A 17,536-nucleotide genomic window follows, 5' to 3' on the forward strand; every position below is an offset into this window, starting at 1 on the left:
GGTCTTATTTCTATACCGAATACCCAGTGCTGGCAGTTGGGTGACATTAGTTATTTCAGACGAGTAAATAGCTTTTATTTATAGCCTATGACCGCATAGGCTAATGCCTTGTCCTGGATCGGGTTTTTAATGTAGAATGTTCTGAATGGGGTAGTTATTTCAGCACTGCATTCAGGTGTTGAGGGTTAGAAGCAAAGGTCAAACCCAGTACAGTAAATAAATCCCCAAATATTGCAGTGCAGTCAAGTGTTCCGGTTGAAATCCACCCCCTGTGCGGTTACACTGCAGGGCAAAGGGTATATAGCATCTTAGATAGCTAGCCATTTCATCCCACTTTCCTCTTGAATTGATGGGGGGTTCCATCTACCTGTAATTTGGCCTTAATCCTTTTATATATACTTTTGAATGGCATCAAAAGTATGGTGTCACTACATAGCGCGGTCATTTAAAGTAGAAAATAAAAACTATACCCCAAAAATGAATACTTAAACAACAGCTTACATCAAATTGTTGCATAAAAAAAAACTCACCAAACTGGTATATTTATATATAAAAACTGCCCTTTTACATCTCTTGCCTTGAACCACCATTTTGTGATGGTCTGTGTGCTGCCTCAGAGATCACCTGACCAGAAATACTGCAGCTCGAACTGTAACAGGAAGACGTGTGGAAGCAAAAGACACAACTCTGTCTTTTAATTGGCTCATGTGACCTAATATGTATAGTTTGTTTGTGTGCACTTGTGCACTGTGAATCCTAGGATCCCAGGGGGCGGCCCTTATTTTTTAAAATGGCAATTTTCTATTTATGATTACCCAATGGCACATACTACTAAAAAAGTATATTATTATGAAAATGGTTTATTTACATGAAGCAGCATTTTACATATGAGATGTTTTATGCAATATCTTTTTATAGAGACCTACATTGTTCGGGGGGTATGATTTTCCTTTAATGTCCTGTGGAATTCTGAAAACTCGTTCTTAATTTGTTTGTTTTCTTTGCAGGTTTTGGCTCTTTTGTGGAAAAAACTGTCATGCCCTACATAAGCACCACTCCAGCCAAGCTTATTAACCCTTGTACTAGCGATCAGAATTGCACCAGCCCATTTAGCTATAAAAATGTCCTCAATCTGACCAAAGACGGGAAGTTGTTTAATGATCTGGTAGGCAAGCAGCAGATCTCCGGTAACTTGGATTCTCCCGAGGGAGGCTTTGATGCCATTATGCAGGTTGCAGTCTGTGGTGTAAGTATTTTAAGCCTTTATTTTCATCTGTCAATGAACTGTCTGCTCTTAACCACACATTTGAGGAGTCATTGAAGGCTTTGGCATAATGTTTTGAGCTAAGGGAGACCTAAGTATAGGTTGCACCTTTAAATGGGGACCTGAAATGAACGTCTGAAACTACAGTTTTAGTCTGTTGTGGTTTCTGGCTTAAGAAATCATTCATACTTTTGAGTGATGGATTAAGTGCATGTAACAAGCAATGCAGATGGGTTTGTTTTGTGTGTTTTAAGTTTTGGGCAAGTTAAAAACCATGGTGCTTAAAGGGGATTAAGGAAAAAAAAATAAAATGCAATTTTTACTTTCTTTAAAGAAAAAGAAACCTATCTCCAATATATTTTGATTAAAAAATGTTTACTATTTTTATAAGAAACCTGATTGTATGCAGTGAAATTCCCCCTTCATTTACTTGCTCTGACTGCTGTGGATACTTCAGACGGTCTATAACTGCACTGCAGGGAAAGGATCATACTTTCAAACAGCAGGGGAACCCCCACCTTACTGAGCAGATTTGTTTGTGTAGAGCACTCGTATTGGATTTTATTTTATATTTAATGTTTCCAACTGCAGTGGGAGGGACAAAGATCATGGGGCCAGATTTAAACAGATAAACTGGGATTTTTATTGAAGGATTAATTTGCTGCAGCCACTGGTTCTGCGGAATTGGAGAAAGTTTGTATTAGGCAATACAAAACTATAAAATCCACATTAGATTACATGACAACACAGGACCCAGTGCAGTCTGCATATTCTAATTGTTAATCAGTCTTACTGTATCGGCTTCTGGCAGATATTATTTGACTTGTGCTGTTTTGAAAATGTATGACGATCCCTAAGCAGCCCAGATCACACTGAGCATGTGCACAGTCTTGGTCTTGCAAATATGTTTAACAAAGTAAAAAGATTGTGACCCCCTGTGGCCAACTTTGAAAGCATAAATCATTTGTTTTATTAGGCTTCTGCTTCAGTAAGTTTGTTTAGTATACAAAATACAGCATTTCTAGCCTTATTCTGTTTTAGACTTTAGTTCTGCTTTAAATCGCTGAAAATAGGCATTGTCTTTAGGTTTAATGACAAACAACCCAATTACTACATCCCACGTTCTCATTGGCCAGACACTAAAACTCAAAGTAGGCACTTATTAGCTAGTGTTATCAAAATTTAAATTGGATAAAGCTAATGTGACCACTCAAAAGCAATAAGTAGTTGTATTATGTTAAAAAAAATCTCAAAATGGGAAATTATGTACCATATGTGTTCGCTCACTCTCTGATTGCTGTGTGATATTTGATGCAACTGTATCTGACGTCTTTTTTTCCTTAAAGGAGCAAATTGGTTGGAGAAATGTCACACGCTTGCTGGTCTTTTCAACTGATGCAGGATTCCATTTTGCTGGAGACGGAAAATTAGGCGGCATTGTTTTACCAAACGATGGCAAATGTCATTTACATGAGAATATGTACACTATGAGCCACTATTATGTACGTATCTTGCACGGTCACTTCGCTATCACTCTAATTTCCTTCACAATATTTCTACATAGTTCTTTTTAATGTTTTTTTTTTTTATATATATAGCAGATTGGTAATGTACAGGTCACAATGTGTGTTTTGTGATGTGTAGCATATTATGGAAGATATTCGTAGATGAAAATTACATTTTTGGTTATTTGTTTTTAAAGGACTATCCCTCAATTGCTCACCTTGTGCAGAAACTTAGTGAAAACAACATTCAGACCATATTTGCTGTTACAGAGGATTTCCAGCCAGTCTACCAGGTTTGTTTTTGGTTTGTTTATCATATTTGTTTGTCTTTGGTTTGTACATAAAGAAAGAAGAGAACAAAGTAAGTTTAGATATTCCAGACTAGCACTACTTCCCTTTTCTGAAGCCATTTGTAATGTTGCGGTCAGCTTAAAGGAGAAGGAAAGCTACGGAGGCATTTTTTTGCCAATAGATTAGCTGCAATAGTGCAAGCTAGAATGCTATATTTATTCTGTAGAATGTTTTACCATACCTGAGTAAAAAGCTCTAGAAACTCTCTGTTTGTTTAGGATAGGAGCTGCAGTATTAACATGGTGTGACATCACTTCCTGTCTGAGTCTCTCCCTGCTCTGGGCTCAGATTACAGCAGAGAAGGGAGGGGGTGGGGAAGAGGAGCAAACTGAGCATGCTCTTGCCCAGGGCAATGAGGTTTAAGCTGAAGGCAGGAAGTCTGATACAGAAGCCCATGTGTACACAAAAGAGGGAAAGAAATGCAGTGTTTCTTTTGACAGGGGACTCAGAGCAACATTACTTTGGGGGTTTACTGGTATATTTAGATGGACATTTCTGATAAGGCTTACTTAGTTTTAACCTTTCCTTCTCCTTTAATGCTGCCATATCCATATATGAAGAGTATATGAAAGAAATTTGAAGTTTATGTTTTCCTTTAAATACTATTATTTTGTCCTTTTGTATATTATTGACAGTTAAGGTATATTAAATCAGACACATTCCTTTCTCTATAACATTTAACTAATTTGTATTTGTAAAGGAGCTGAAAAACCTGATTCCAAAATCAGCCGTGGGAACCTTGTCCTCAAATTCCAGCAACGTGATTCAACTGATTATTGACTCCTACAATGTAAGTCTGGCAAAGAAGAGTCCATATTCCTGATTAGTGATGGGCAAATTTCTCCCAAATTCTCGCAAATTTGTGAGACTCGAAAATTGATTAATTTTGGACGTATCCGAAAAGTCGCTTGTGTCAATTTTAATGCCAACGTTAAAGTCAATGGGCTCGAATAGTGTTGACGCGTATTCATTCGGCAGCGACGAACCGCGAATATTCACAGCGCCAGGCAAATTTATTCGCCCATCACTATTCCTGATTGCACTTTTGGTTATACAGGTATGGGATCTGTTATCAGGAAACACATTATCCAAAAAGCTCCAAATTACAGAAAGGCAGTCTCCCTTAGACTCCATTTTACCCAAATAATCTAAATGTTTAAAAATGATTTCCTTTTTCTGTGTAGTAATAATAAAACAGTAGCTTGTACTTGATCCGAACAAAGATATAATTAATCCTTATTGGAGACAGAACCAGCCTATTGGGTTTATTTAAAGGGGAACTCCGGCCTCCAAAATTTGAGGTCCACATAGCACAGAAACCCCCAATATATCCATCACCGTTACTTGATCCTAAATAAGATATAATTAATCCTTATTGGAAGCAAAACCAGCCTATTGGGTTTATTTATTATTTAAGCCATGTTTAAATGGTTTTGTGTTAGAATTAAGATATGAAGATCCAAATTACAGAAAGATCCGTTATCTGGAAAACACCAGGTCCCGAGAATTCTGGATATATCCCATACCTGTATAGTCATTTATAAATTACTGTTTCATAGTTCTATATTAATTCCTGTTTAAGGCTCATACTAAATTGTTTTAATACCGTCTTTGCTAGCCGTTTTAATCACATTTTGCATTAGAACTTCTGGTGGTTTTTGATGTAAGAAGGTCTTCACTTTCCAAGGTCCAAATAACACCTTGTCTATTTGTTTCCAGTCTCTTTCCTCAGAACTTATTTTGGAAAACAGCAAATTGCCAGAGGGTGTAACAATCAGCTATAAATCATTCTGTAAGAATGGCGTCAAGGGAACTGGGGAGGACGGAAGGAAGTGTTCAAACATTTCTATTGGTGATCAGGTGAGTTCATTATACATTTAGGCCCAGGACACACCCACTTCATTTGGACTGCAATAGTCCTTTCAGTGGCTTGTTGCATACAAGCATTTCTGCCTAACAAACAGATGACATTGCATCACAATTCTTTTTTAAGTTAAGGTTATCCAGAACCCCTTTATCCAGAACTCTCCGAATTCCAGGAAGGCCATTTCCCATAGAGTCCATTTTAAACTATTATTTTTTAAAATTGATTTGTTTTTTCTTTGTAATAACAAAATAAAAGCTTGTACTTTATTACATATGGGGTTATTGGAGGCAACACAATCCTGTTAGGTTTGTTTAATGTTTAAAGGGGAACTATTTTGAAAATGAAAATTTAATAAAAGCTTCATCATACAGAAATAAGAAACTTTCTAAATACAATCAATTAAATATTCTGTTCAGTTTCAGAAATAATCAAGTTTGTTTTCTCTATCCCTCTCTCCGCATCCGTTTCTCTTCATTCTGTCTTCATGCAGGAGTTGCGTGTCAAATATTCCTTGACAGGTAGATCCAATATGACTAATAGGATGGGCTTCCTTTCCTAGCAGATGTATTAGGGCTCACTCAAATAATTGATTCCAGTACAAACAAAATCTAACAAAATAACTGCCTTTTGCACAAATCCTGCATGTAGAGAGACATGATGTCTGGTGATTTTAATAGTGAGCTCTAATACATCTTCTAGGCAAAAGGCAATAAGATATATTGGATCTCACTGTCAATAATTATCTGACACCCAACTCCTGCCTGAAGACAGAATGAAGAGAAACAGATGCTGAGAGAGGAATAATGAAGATAAATGTAATTATTTCAGAAACGGTACAGAATTTAATTGATTATATTTAGAAAACGTCTTATTTCAGTATGCCGAAGCTTATATTAAATTTTCATTTTCGAGAAAGTTCCCCTTTAAGTGATTTTAGTAGATTTAAGGTATGGATATTCAAATTACAGAAAGATCCCTTATCCAGAAAACCCAAGGTCCTCCGCATTCTAGATAATCCAGTACTTTTAAAGTAGCTGCAGACAGGAAAATGTGTTTTGATGAAATTTTTTTGTACAGGTGGAATTTGAGATAAGTGTGACGGCTCACAAGTGCCCAAAAAAAGGACAAGCAGAATCCATAAAAATCAAGCCTCTTGGATTTAATGAAGAAGTAGAGATTATTCTCCAGTTCCTTTGTGAATGTGATTGCCAGGATAAAGGGACTCCCAACAGTCCTGAATGTCATTTTGGAAATGGAACATTTGAATGTGGCGCCTGCAGGTATTATATTTCCTTGCATTTATTAGGAGCCCTTCCTTCAATGCCATCAGAGCATGATACTATAACTAGTAAATGTATATATTGTTGCCCCTGTTCAAATTCTAATCTATTATATGAGCAGGCATTGATTAAAGGGAAATTGTAAATGCCACTTCTACAACAAGATTTTATCCATAGGTCAATTCATTTCCCCTTTTCAGCTTTAAGAAAAACATAACAATGCTGTTCCCGTTGTAGATGCAATGATGGCCGCATTGGGAAAGAATGCGAGTGCAGCACTGATGAAGTAAATAGCGAGGATATGGATGCTTATTGCCGAAGAGAAAATAGCTCTGAAATCTGCAGTAACAATGGTGACTGTATATGTGGCCAGTGTGTGTGCAAAAAGAGGGACAATCCCAATGAAGTTTACTCCGGCAAGTACTGTGAATGCGACAACTTCAACTGTGACCGATCCAATGGTCTGATTTGTGGAGGTAAGACTTGATTGTACAACTGTGTTTTATAAGTTCATGTTAAGCACCAGCTGCATTTGCTCATTCAGTATCCGTGCATTACTATTGTTTATTGTTATAGCGCTGACATATCATGCAGTACTGTACAGAATCCTTCACATCATTCCCTGACACAGGTTTAGCAATCTAATGTCCCGATCACATTCACTCGAGCTAAGAGCAGTTTTATCAGGAGTCAGTTAACCTGCCTCTGTTTTTTTGAATGTGGGAGGGAAGGCATTGAAAGCATGGGTAGAACATACAAACTTGCATTCACTAGAAACTCGTGTATTGATGATGAATAAAATAATTAAACCAAGCCATATTTTTCTTACAGGTAAAGGCATATGCAAGTGTCGAGTATGTGAATGTTTCCCCAATTACTCCGGCAGTGCTTGTGACTGCTCAGAAGATACATCGACTTGTATGGCAAAAAATGGACAGATTTGTAACGGCAGAGGAATATGTGACTGTGGAAGGTGTAAATGTACAGATCCCAAGTTCCAAGGACCAACCTGTGAGCTGTGTCAGACCTGTGTTGGTGTTTGTGCTGAGCACAAGTAAGAGACTCTCTAAGGTTGCAGAAACTGCCTATGCCCCCCTTTTTATGTAGATAGATAATGATAGTAGGGATGCACCGAATCCACTAATTTGGCTTTGGCTGAACCCCAGAATCCTTTGTGAAAGATTCGGCCGAATACAGAACTGAAACCTAATTTGCATATGCAAACATTTTTTACTTCCTTGTTTGTGACAAAAATTCACACGATTTCCCTCTCTGCCCCTAATTTGCATATGCAAATTAGGATTCGGATTTGGTTCGGCCGAATCCTGCTGAAAAAGCCAGAATGCTGGATTCGGTGCATCCCTAAATGAAGGATAATTGGAGATAATGGTAGATAGATGAGAGACAGGGTGGGGGAGACAGAGAGAGAGAAAAAGATAGGGAGGGCAGAGAGAGAAAGATAGGGAGAGGGAGAGAGAAAGATAGGGAGGAAGAGGGAGAGAGAAAGGGAGGGAGGAAGAGGGAGAGAGAAAGATAGGGAGGAAGAGGGAGAGAGAGGGAGAGAAAGATAGGGAGGGAGAGATAGGGAGGAAGAGGCAGAGAGAGGGATAGAAAGATAGGGAGGGGGAGAGAGAAGAGATAGAGGGAGAGGGATGAAGAGAGACGGAGATAGGGAGAGGGAGAGACTTAAAGTCCCAAAATCCATCACTTCATTATTCAACGAGGCAAGGTTAGGGGTTTGAGTGCCAGTCTAAAGGGGGACGGGGGAATGTCCTGTGCAAGTCAGAGGCATACTATTATGGTGGTCTTTCAATATGAAGAATCATGTATGTCTGTGTATAGATAAACTGTTCATATAGTATTTATAAATCTTTTTTTACATAAAGGGGGTATTTTTTCCACTTTAATACTGCAAAAGCTGTTATAACCAGAGCTTATTCTTAAAAAGGAGTTGAGCTCTACAATATACCATTTATCATTAAAAGGGATTTCACTGCCCTTTTGATCTCCATTATTATGGAAAGCATGCATTCTACTTATTCTCACATTGCACCGTCCTAACTGCTGCATCATACAGAGGAAAGTGGGCGTGGGCTAGTCTTTTAACTGTTTGAGAAAGCTCTCCAGCAGAGTTTCAGTTAATGACGACAATCTATTTTACAGGGAATGCGTCCAATGTAGAGCTTTTCAGAAAGGAGAGAAGCAAGATGTCTGCATGGAGCAGTGCATGCACTTCAACATCTCTTTAGTGGATAGTCGGGAAGAGTTGCCCCAGCCAGGCCAGGCAGAAGCCCTCACACACTGTAAAGAAAAGGATGCCGAAGACTGCTGGTTTTATTTCACTTATTCAGTCGATTCAAAGAATGAAGTTATGGTGCATGTTGTGAAGGAACCAGGTAATTGTTCTCTCCGTGACATAGTTGCATAGTTACATAGTTAAATCGGGTTGAAAAAAGACAAAGTCCATCAAGTTCAACCCCTCCAAATAAAAACCCAGCATCCATACACACACCCCTCCCTACTTTCACATAAATTCTATATACCCATATCTATACTAACTATAGAGTTTATTATCACAATAGCCTTTGATATTATGTCTGTCCAAAAAATCATCCAAGTCATTCTTATATAGTCATTAACTGAATCAGCATCACAACATCACCCGGTGGTGTATTCCACAACCTCACTGTCCTGACTGTGAAGAACCCCCTACGTTGCTTCAAATGAAAGTTCTTTTCTTCTAGTCTGAAGGGGTGGCCTCTGGTACGGTGATCCACTTTATGGGTAAAAAGGTCCCCTGCTATTTGTCTATAATGTCCTCTAATGTACTTGTAAAGTGTAATCATGTCCCCTCACAAGCGCCTTTTTTCCAGAGAAAACAACCCCAACCTTGACAGTCTACCCTCATAATTTAAGTCTTCCGTCCCTCTAACCAGTTTAGTTGCACTTAGTCTCTGCACTCTCTCCAGCTCATTTATATCCCTCTTAAGGACTGGAGTCCAAAACTGCCCCCCATACTCCAGATGAGGCCTCACCAGGGACCCATTAAGAGGCATAATTATGTTTTCATCCCTTGAGTTAATGCCCTTTTTTTATACAAGACAGAACTTTATTTGCTTTAGTAGCCACAGAATGACACTGCCCAGAATTAGACAACGTGTTATCTACAAAACCCCCTAGATCCTTCTCAGTTAAGGAAACTCCCAACACATTGCCATTTAGTGTATAACTTGATTTTGTTATTTCTGCCAAAGTGCATAACCTTGCATTTATCAACATTGAACCTCATTTTCCAGTTTCCCAACTTGGAAAAATCCTTCTGCAAAGTGGCAGCATCCTGCGTGGAACCTATAGTTCTGCACAATTTAGCAAACCACAAATCATATCCAAAGCCTGAGACAGTCCTGGAGTGACGGGATAGACTGTCCATAGCAGAATGAGCCCCAATCTGAGAGTGATTTCATTTTGGGACCCATACATCTGCCTACACAATTCACTAACTAGTTGCTCATCAGCACAAAGAATAGGAAGATTAGGAGGTTAAACTGATGATAAAATGAAAATCTGCTGTTAAATTCAATTTGTTTTCTCCTGTTATGATGAATATAAGAATGACTTTACCATTTGTCTGCCAGACCTGAAAAGGCTTATTATGTACAGACACACTGACATTTCAGCCTCTGCTCCTCCTCCTGCATTTTTTCTGCTGGAAGAAAATTCAAAGATCCCATTCATGCCTTGCCAGCATTATATACAATACACAATTAAATGGCATCCCCCACCACCCCAATTCTGATTTCTGTAAAATACATGATGTGTCAGTATAGGTATAGAACACAACAGGGAAGTAAACTATGGTTGAGACAGTAAGAAATCTACTTACAACTGTTTAGCTAATTCCAAAGAAGATTCTGTTAGGGTTCTGCTTCCGCTCAAAAATTGCACCAGTAGTGGCCACAGTAAGGAGGTGCTTGAGCCGTATCCCTCAGAGTCAGGTTTCAGTATCGGGCTAAAAAGTTCAGTTTGTTTATTTCTATATAGGTATGGAATCGTTATCCGTAAACCCATTATCCAGAAAGCTCTGAATCCCGGAAAGGCAGTCACCCGTAGACGCCATTATAATCAAATAATCCAAATTTCTAAAAATTATATCTTTTTTTCTCTGTAATAATAAAACACTAGTTTGCACGTGATCCCAACTAAGATATAATTAATCCTTATTGGAAGCAAATTGGGTTTAATATTTACATGATTTTCTTGTAGACTTAAAGGACCAGTAACATAAAAAAAAAATTAAAAAAAATTTGTTTGTACTTAACAGAAAAAAAAAAAGAAGACACTTAACTTTAAATTCACACAAAGTCTTTATTAAGAAATAGCTTCCCGATTCTCCACTTGCGCTCCTCTTCAGAAAGGGCGATGATCCATCGTGTGGCGCTCAATTTCACCTCCCTGGCTATCTCCTATAGAAAGCAGGGAGGAGAAATCAAGCGCCACACGATGGATCGCCGCCCTGTCACCGTGGAGCGCAAGTGGAGAATCTGTAAGTTATTTCTTAATAAAGACTTCGCGAATTTAAAGTTAAATGTTTTTTTTTCATTATGTACAAACAAATATTTTTTCAAAAAAATGTTTCTGTTACTGGTATTTTTAAGGTATGAAGATCCAAATTACGGAAAGGTCCATTATCTGGAAAACCCCAGGTCCCGAGCATTCTGTATAACAGGTCCCATACCTGTTCTATGATAATATGTTTAACACAACCAGGAAGTGAAGTAATGAGTGAGGCCATTACTATAATGTGTTGGATATTGTTATTTCTAGAGTGTCCCAGTGGTCCTGACATCATTCCTATTGTTGCTGGAGTCGTTGCTGGAATTGTGCTCATCGGACTCGCCTTGCTTCTCATATGGAAACTGCTTATGATCATTCACGACAGAAGGGAGTTTGCCAAGTTCGAGAAGGAGAAAATGAATGCTAAATGGGACACTGTAAGTCATTTTATGGCATTTCTCAGTATTTCTCCACGTATGCTTTACATCTGGTTCCTTCAACTACTTGCCATGCAGCAGCGTTTCCAGCCATCTTGTTGCGTTCTTACCAACAGTTCAGTAAACTACTCGGTATCCAATCGGCTGCAAATATTTGCTCAATATTTATCCAGGATTCGATTCGGGGTTCGGCCTTTTTCAGCAGGATTCCGATTTGGCCGAATCCTTCTGCCCCGGCCGAACCGAATCCTAGTTTGCATGTGCGAGTTAGGGGTGGTGAGGGAAATCACATGACTTTTTGTCGCAAAATAACCCCTAATTTGCATATGCAACTACATATTTGGCTGAATCTTTTGCGAAGGGTTTGGCCGAATCCAAAATAGTGCATCCCTAATATTTATCAAAATGGTTACTTTATGTCTAATGCCCAGAACATAAAGGACAACTATTGCTAAATATTGTTAAATACAATTCTCTAATTGAAATTAAATGTAATTGCTTCTGCACTTAGATCTCTATTCATGAAGCAGAAAGTGTCTCTCACATTAAAGGGGTGTTTCACCATTTACAATTATTTTTAATATTTTATAGAATGGCTAATTCTAAGCAACTTTTCAACTTGCCTTCACTTTTTCTTTTTTTATAGTTATTGGAGTTATTTGCCTTCTTCTTCTGACTCTTTCCAGCTTTCAAATGGGGGTCACTGACCCCATCTAAATACAAATGCTCTGTAAGGCAACACATTTATTGTTATCGTTACTTTTTGTTACTGATCCTTCTATTCAGGCCTCTCCTATTCATATTCCAGTCGCTTGTTCAGATCAGTGCCTGGTTGCTAGGGGAATTTGTACTCTAGCAACCAGACTGCTGAAATTGCAAACTGAAGAGCTGCTGAATAAAAAGCGAAATAACTCAAAAACTACACATAACAAAATAAAAAAACAACTGCAAATTGTCTCAGAATATCACTCTACATCATACTTTAATTTAATTAAAGGTGAACAACCCATATGAAGCCCTGACGTACATCTGTTTAGCTACTGTAAACTTCTCTGTCAAGTCCAGTTGTTCACATTCCAACTCAGACCCAGTGAGGGGAAAGTGTGTTCCCAAAGAAGACCAGTGAACAATAAAGCAAACGCAAAGCACAGGACACATTTCCCATTGCTCTGTACTTAGGGGTAACCGTAGGGTTCATTTAAGGAGTTAAACCTTTGTGTAATTCTGAACTTGACGTTGTGTTTCCTTCCCGTGGATTCCTTCCTCCAGCAAGAGAATCCAATATACAAGAGCCCAATTAATAATTTCAAGAACCCAAACTATGGACGTAAAGCCGCTCTCTAAGGCGCAGTTTGTATTTTCTTTTCCATTTTCCTACTTTTACTCCGCATGCTCTTTTTCCACCCTGCACTACTACTACTATTACTACTACTATTACTACTACGTTTTTCTTTATCCCTGCTTGTGTCACACTTGCAGTGAACTGTTTGCTTTGCGTGTGGTCTGTTGGTAAAATATTCTCTAAACCAGGAGTGTCCTCACTTTTTGCAACGAGGGCCAGCAGTGTAGACCAAGTGGAACGGGAGATTTCACCAGCCACAAGTGAAATTCGGAAAAAAAACTTTTATTGCCAAGCTTTCGTTAAAAAACATAGACCGGTATCCATCATGAGACTTTTTCCTAAACTATGACGTGTCCAGTCACCCGACGCGTTTCATGCCTCATTCTGCCACTTCATCAGAGGTGGAGTTTAGCCATTACTAACTGTCATATATACTACTAGATTTCTTCACATAATCAGTAGTAGTATATATGGCAGTGAGTAATGGCTAAACTCCACCTCTGATGAGGGTGGCATCTCGTAACTTTGCCAGACATTGCCTCACGAGGAAACTTCGGGGCGACTTGAGAAAACGAATTGCTCCATGAGCGATTTATATTTTAGCCGGCGGGAGGCAGTTCGGGGAGATTAGTTGCCCCGAAGAAGAGGAGACTTGCTGCTGGGCGACTAATCTCCCCGAATCTGACCGTGTGTCCTGACCCTTAGACAATAACAGGCAGCTGTAACTTTCTCTTTGTTTATTGCAGTGATTATCGTTGGTAACTCTTTGCAGAGAGGGATATAACACAGCACCCTTTTTATACCTTCTTACATACGCATCACCTATTTACCATTATACAGAAAAGGAGAAGCAGCAAGTCTGTGGAAATTGTCCACCAATCACAAAGCCTAAAAACGTGTGGTTTTCGTATCTCTTGCCCCTTAGGCCCTTAGAGATGGGATAGCAATCCTTATATGGCCCTGGCTTCCTCTGTTCTGAACTCCTTGCACTTGCCTTACAGTTCAAAGTAAAAAGACTTGTTGTGTAGAAAATATATATTTTACTTTTAAAGTGAAGCAACAGAAGAGGCAAAATGGCTACAAATTGCCTTTACACTTGAATATAAGAAAATAGAAAGTAATTGGAAAAAGTATTTATTTCTGGTGATCTGTCTTAAACCAACTAGTTGTTTGAAGGTTAACAACACCTTTTAAAAAAATTTAAAACTCTGGTGAATGGAATCGACCTGAAAAAATTGAATTGAATTTGATTCAAGTTTTTTTCTCCGAAGGAAGGCTGCAAACAACTTAAAATTGATCCCTGAACCTCTCCAGTTGACTTAAACAGCGATTCAATTTTAGGTGGCGAATAGTCAAATTCTAGTTCTTAATGAGTATGAAAAATCTCGAAAATCATAATTGATTTTTTTAAAAACTCAAATGGAATTTGAATAGCTCCCTAGTCAAATCTGACAGTTTTGACCATAAAAAAATGAGAATTTGATTTTCGAATTCGTCCCTTGATAAATCTGCCCCTAACAGTAGCAACCACTGAGCTCCTGTCTTGCATCTCTAAAATAAAAGCCCCTATTGATGAAAAGATTTTATTATTAAGACATAAAACACAAATGATAACGGCGTTAAACAAATGCAACAATTGGCCTTAAGTTACTAATACGCTTGATAATAATCGGGGAGTTTGATATTGGAAGTAACGTGCGGATATATCCGTTTAGTGGATATGTGCTCATACGATACAGTTCTGCACCTTCCATGGGTTGGGTTTTGGGCTTACCCATTTGGAGAGCAGCCCAATAATGACATGGATTGCTTTGCATCAGCGTTGGTTTGGTGTGCACTTTCTATGAAATCAGTATGGATGCACCAAATCCTGGATTCGGTTCGGGATTCGGCCAGACAGAAGAAATTGGCCGAATCCTGCTGAAAAAGGATGAATCCTTCTGCCTGGCCCAACCAAATCCTAATTTGCTTATACAAATTAGGGCCGGGAGGGAAATCACATGACTTTGTCTCAAAACAAGGAAGTAAAAAATGGTTTCCATTTTCCATCCCTAATTTGCATATGAAAATTCGGATTTGGTTTGGTATTAGGCCGCATCTTTCGCGAAGGATTCGGGGGTCGGCCGAATCCAAAATAGTGGATTCAGTGCATCCCTAGAAATCAAAATGTGACCCTTATTGATAAGTTTATTTTATACGTTAACACAGTCTGTCTTTTATTTCACAGGGCGAAAATCCCATTTACAAGAGCGCAGTGACGACCGTGGTGAATCCCAAATACGAGGGGAAATGAGGAAGAAGTCGTTCCACAACACTCTGTGCAAGAAGCATTATTTGTACTCCCACGAAGGTAACAAAATGGCCGTACCCCAGTGATACCCATGAGCGAAACCACAGAAGAATTTGACAGAAATCGAGAAAAAAAAAACACATGCTCGCGAGAGCAGACGTCTAATTGGTGCCACAGGACTGTCGTACTCCATATTGTTTTGTTGTCACTTGATCTTGGGTTCAGTTGACCTCAAAGTTAATGGAAGTCCTCTCAATGGATTGAAGGTCACATCGTGCCTTTTTCATCCCCTTCCTCTTGTTTAAAAAAAAACAAAACACTTTTTTTTTTTTTCTTTTGGTGTATTTTTGTTGTTGTTAATTGTGCGTGTGTTGTGTGCGTTAATGTGTCTGGAAGGAGAAGGTTTGATCACTCAGAGCTTTGCCAATCAGAGTATTCTTGTTTTGTATTCCTTTCCCCATTGGACGATCAGAGCTGGAATTTACAAACAGGCCACCAATAACATTGCATACCTCAGACTCTCTCTCTCTGCATGATCAGCAGCTCTGTATGCGGCTTCTTCTGGGTAAAGACAAGCTGGTGTGAGAAAAGGCAAAGTGTTTTATAAATAATGTACATAATAAATACACGGCCCGTGAGCATGCTTCTATAGAGGCTAAATTCCAGCTTTGTGTCCTTTTGCTGCCTGACTTTTGTACCTTGCCAAACATCACCTCCTCATAGGGCCTTAAAGGAAGAGTTCAGTGTAAAATAAAAACTGGGTAAATACAGGCTGTGCAGAATAAAAATGTTTCTAATATAATTAGTCAAAAATGTAATGTATAAAGGCCGGAGTGACTGTGTAACATAACAGAACACTACTTCCTGCTTTTCAGCTCTCTAACTCTGAGTTAGTCATCAACTTGAAGGGGGGCCACATGGGACATAATTGTTCAGTGAGTTTGTAATTGATCCTCAGCATTCAGCTCCGATTCAAAAGCAAACCTTTATGAGCCTTGTGGGCCCCCTCAAGTCTCTGATTGGTTACTGCCTGGTAACCAATCAGTGGAAACCAAGAGAGCTGAAAAGCAGGAAGCAGTGTTCTGGCTATTATGTTACACATCCAGTCACTCCAGCTTTTATACATTACATTTTGCCTAAATAACTATATTAGGAACATTGTTTATTTTGCACAGCCTATCTTTTTTTCTATTTACCCAGTTTTTATTTTTACACGGAATTGTTCCATTAAATCTCCTTATGTCCCATTATGTGTACGTACTTTGGAAATTTGGTGCTTCCTTTATTTGCCTTAATCATTTGGTTGTGCCATCAGTTTATGTACATGAGCAATGTGCTATTTCCCCTGGTTTACTTACAGCCAATCATTATCATGTATTTAAACAAAGACGTTCCTCTAACCTGGTGCCATTCACAGTCGCCGTATATCTGTCTCAGACCATTTCCATTGCCTCTGTCCCATATTTGTCACAATCTTGTTTTTAAGTGCCTTTTTATTTTAGCAGGTTTTCACTTTTTACAATACTGTTAACGGAAAGTTATTTATTAAATAAAAATGACTTAAAAAATCTTCCATTTTCAGTGTTGTCTCCTTTGTACCAAATCTTGTGTCAGTGTTGTGCTCCAGACAGAATGCACCTGGCATAGCCAAAGTATCAGGCCTGCAGACAGTTCTAAGCACCTTTTCATTTGGTCTTCATTATTTATTATTGTTTTTGAATTATTTGCCTTCTTCTGACTCTCTGCAGCTTTTCAGTGGGGGTCACTGACCCCATCTAAAAACAAATGCTCTGTAAGGCTACAAATGTATTGTTATTGCTACTTTTTATTACTCCTCTTTCTATTCAGACCCTCTCCTATTCATATCCCAGTCTCTTATTCAAATCGATGCATGGTTGCTAGGGAAAGTTGGACCCTAGCAACCAGACTGCTGAAATTGCAGACTGGAATGAAAGCTAATAACCCAGAAACCACAAATATATAAATGAAAACCAAATTGTCTACGAATATCACTCTATACCATATTAAAAGTTAATTTAAAGGTGAAAACCCCCTTTAAAGGAAATGGAAACCCTCAAATCAAATGAATGTACAATTGCTCCGTTTTCTAAGCACTTTTAAAGAAGTACATTTATGTAAACTGCAAAGTTTTCAAAATATTGTCAGTTTTTACACTGCTGATATAATGAATTTGAAACGCCAGCACCACCTGCTGGTGAATTTAGTCCACTGGCTACAGTCAATAGACCAAGAAATCTGTGCGACATTTCTCTGGTCAGTTCTGAGCAGAGAAAAATCGCAAGTGACAATCCGAGGACTGGAAGAAGAAAAGGCCATAAATAATATGGAAATATGCAAGAGGAGGCTGGTTCACTTCTTCTCTGTTCAGACCTTCGGATTCCTCTTTATTGTCGGAGGAAGTCGCAGCGTTGATCCGACGCAACACGACTGTCGGATGTAGACTCTGCATCTTCATCTGACAGTTGTCGCTTCGTATCAACGCTGCGACTTCATCCGACAATGCGTTCATTTACCTTATTTTTGTCGCATCGCGCCGAAAACGTCCATGTAGTCCTGCCCAAAGAGTAAGGAAGTATTTTCAGGAGAAAAACATCTCCCTATTTCTCCATCATCTATATTATTCAA

The 17,536-nt window shown here is 38.7% G+C and overlaps 1 protein-coding gene across 1 annotated transcript in view; it reads left to right on the forward strand.

The window, feature by feature from the left end:
* Nucleotides 1-16,459, forward strand: part of itgb1.L (integrin subunit beta 1 L homeolog) — a gene marked incomplete at its 5' end in the record, with an annotated part of 34,633 nt that extends 18,174 nt beyond the window's left edge. Inside the window, 11 exon segments of the mRNA NM_001087817.1 lie at nt 1,008-1,246; nt 2,611-2,766; nt 2,967-3,062; nt 3,821-3,910; nt 4,840-4,980; nt 6,065-6,267; nt 6,505-6,743; nt 7,099-7,321; nt 8,431-8,663; nt 11,092-11,258; nt 14,828-16,459. Of these exon segments, the coding sequence (NP_001081286.1) occupies nt 1,008-1,246; nt 2,611-2,766; nt 2,967-3,062; nt 3,821-3,910; nt 4,840-4,980; nt 6,065-6,267; nt 6,505-6,743; nt 7,099-7,321; nt 8,431-8,663; nt 11,092-11,258; nt 14,828-14,893 (1,853 nt within the window). The 3' untranslated portion in view covers nt 14,894-16,459.
* Nucleotides 16,460-17,536: the final 1,077 nt, after the last annotated feature.

This window comes from Xenopus laevis, chromosome 6L, assembly GCF_017654675.1.
Source record: "Xenopus laevis strain J_2021 chromosome 6L, Xenopus_laevis_v10.1, whole genome shotgun sequence".
Lineage (NCBI taxonomy): Eukaryota > Metazoa > Chordata > Amphibia > Anura > Pipidae > Xenopus > Xenopus laevis.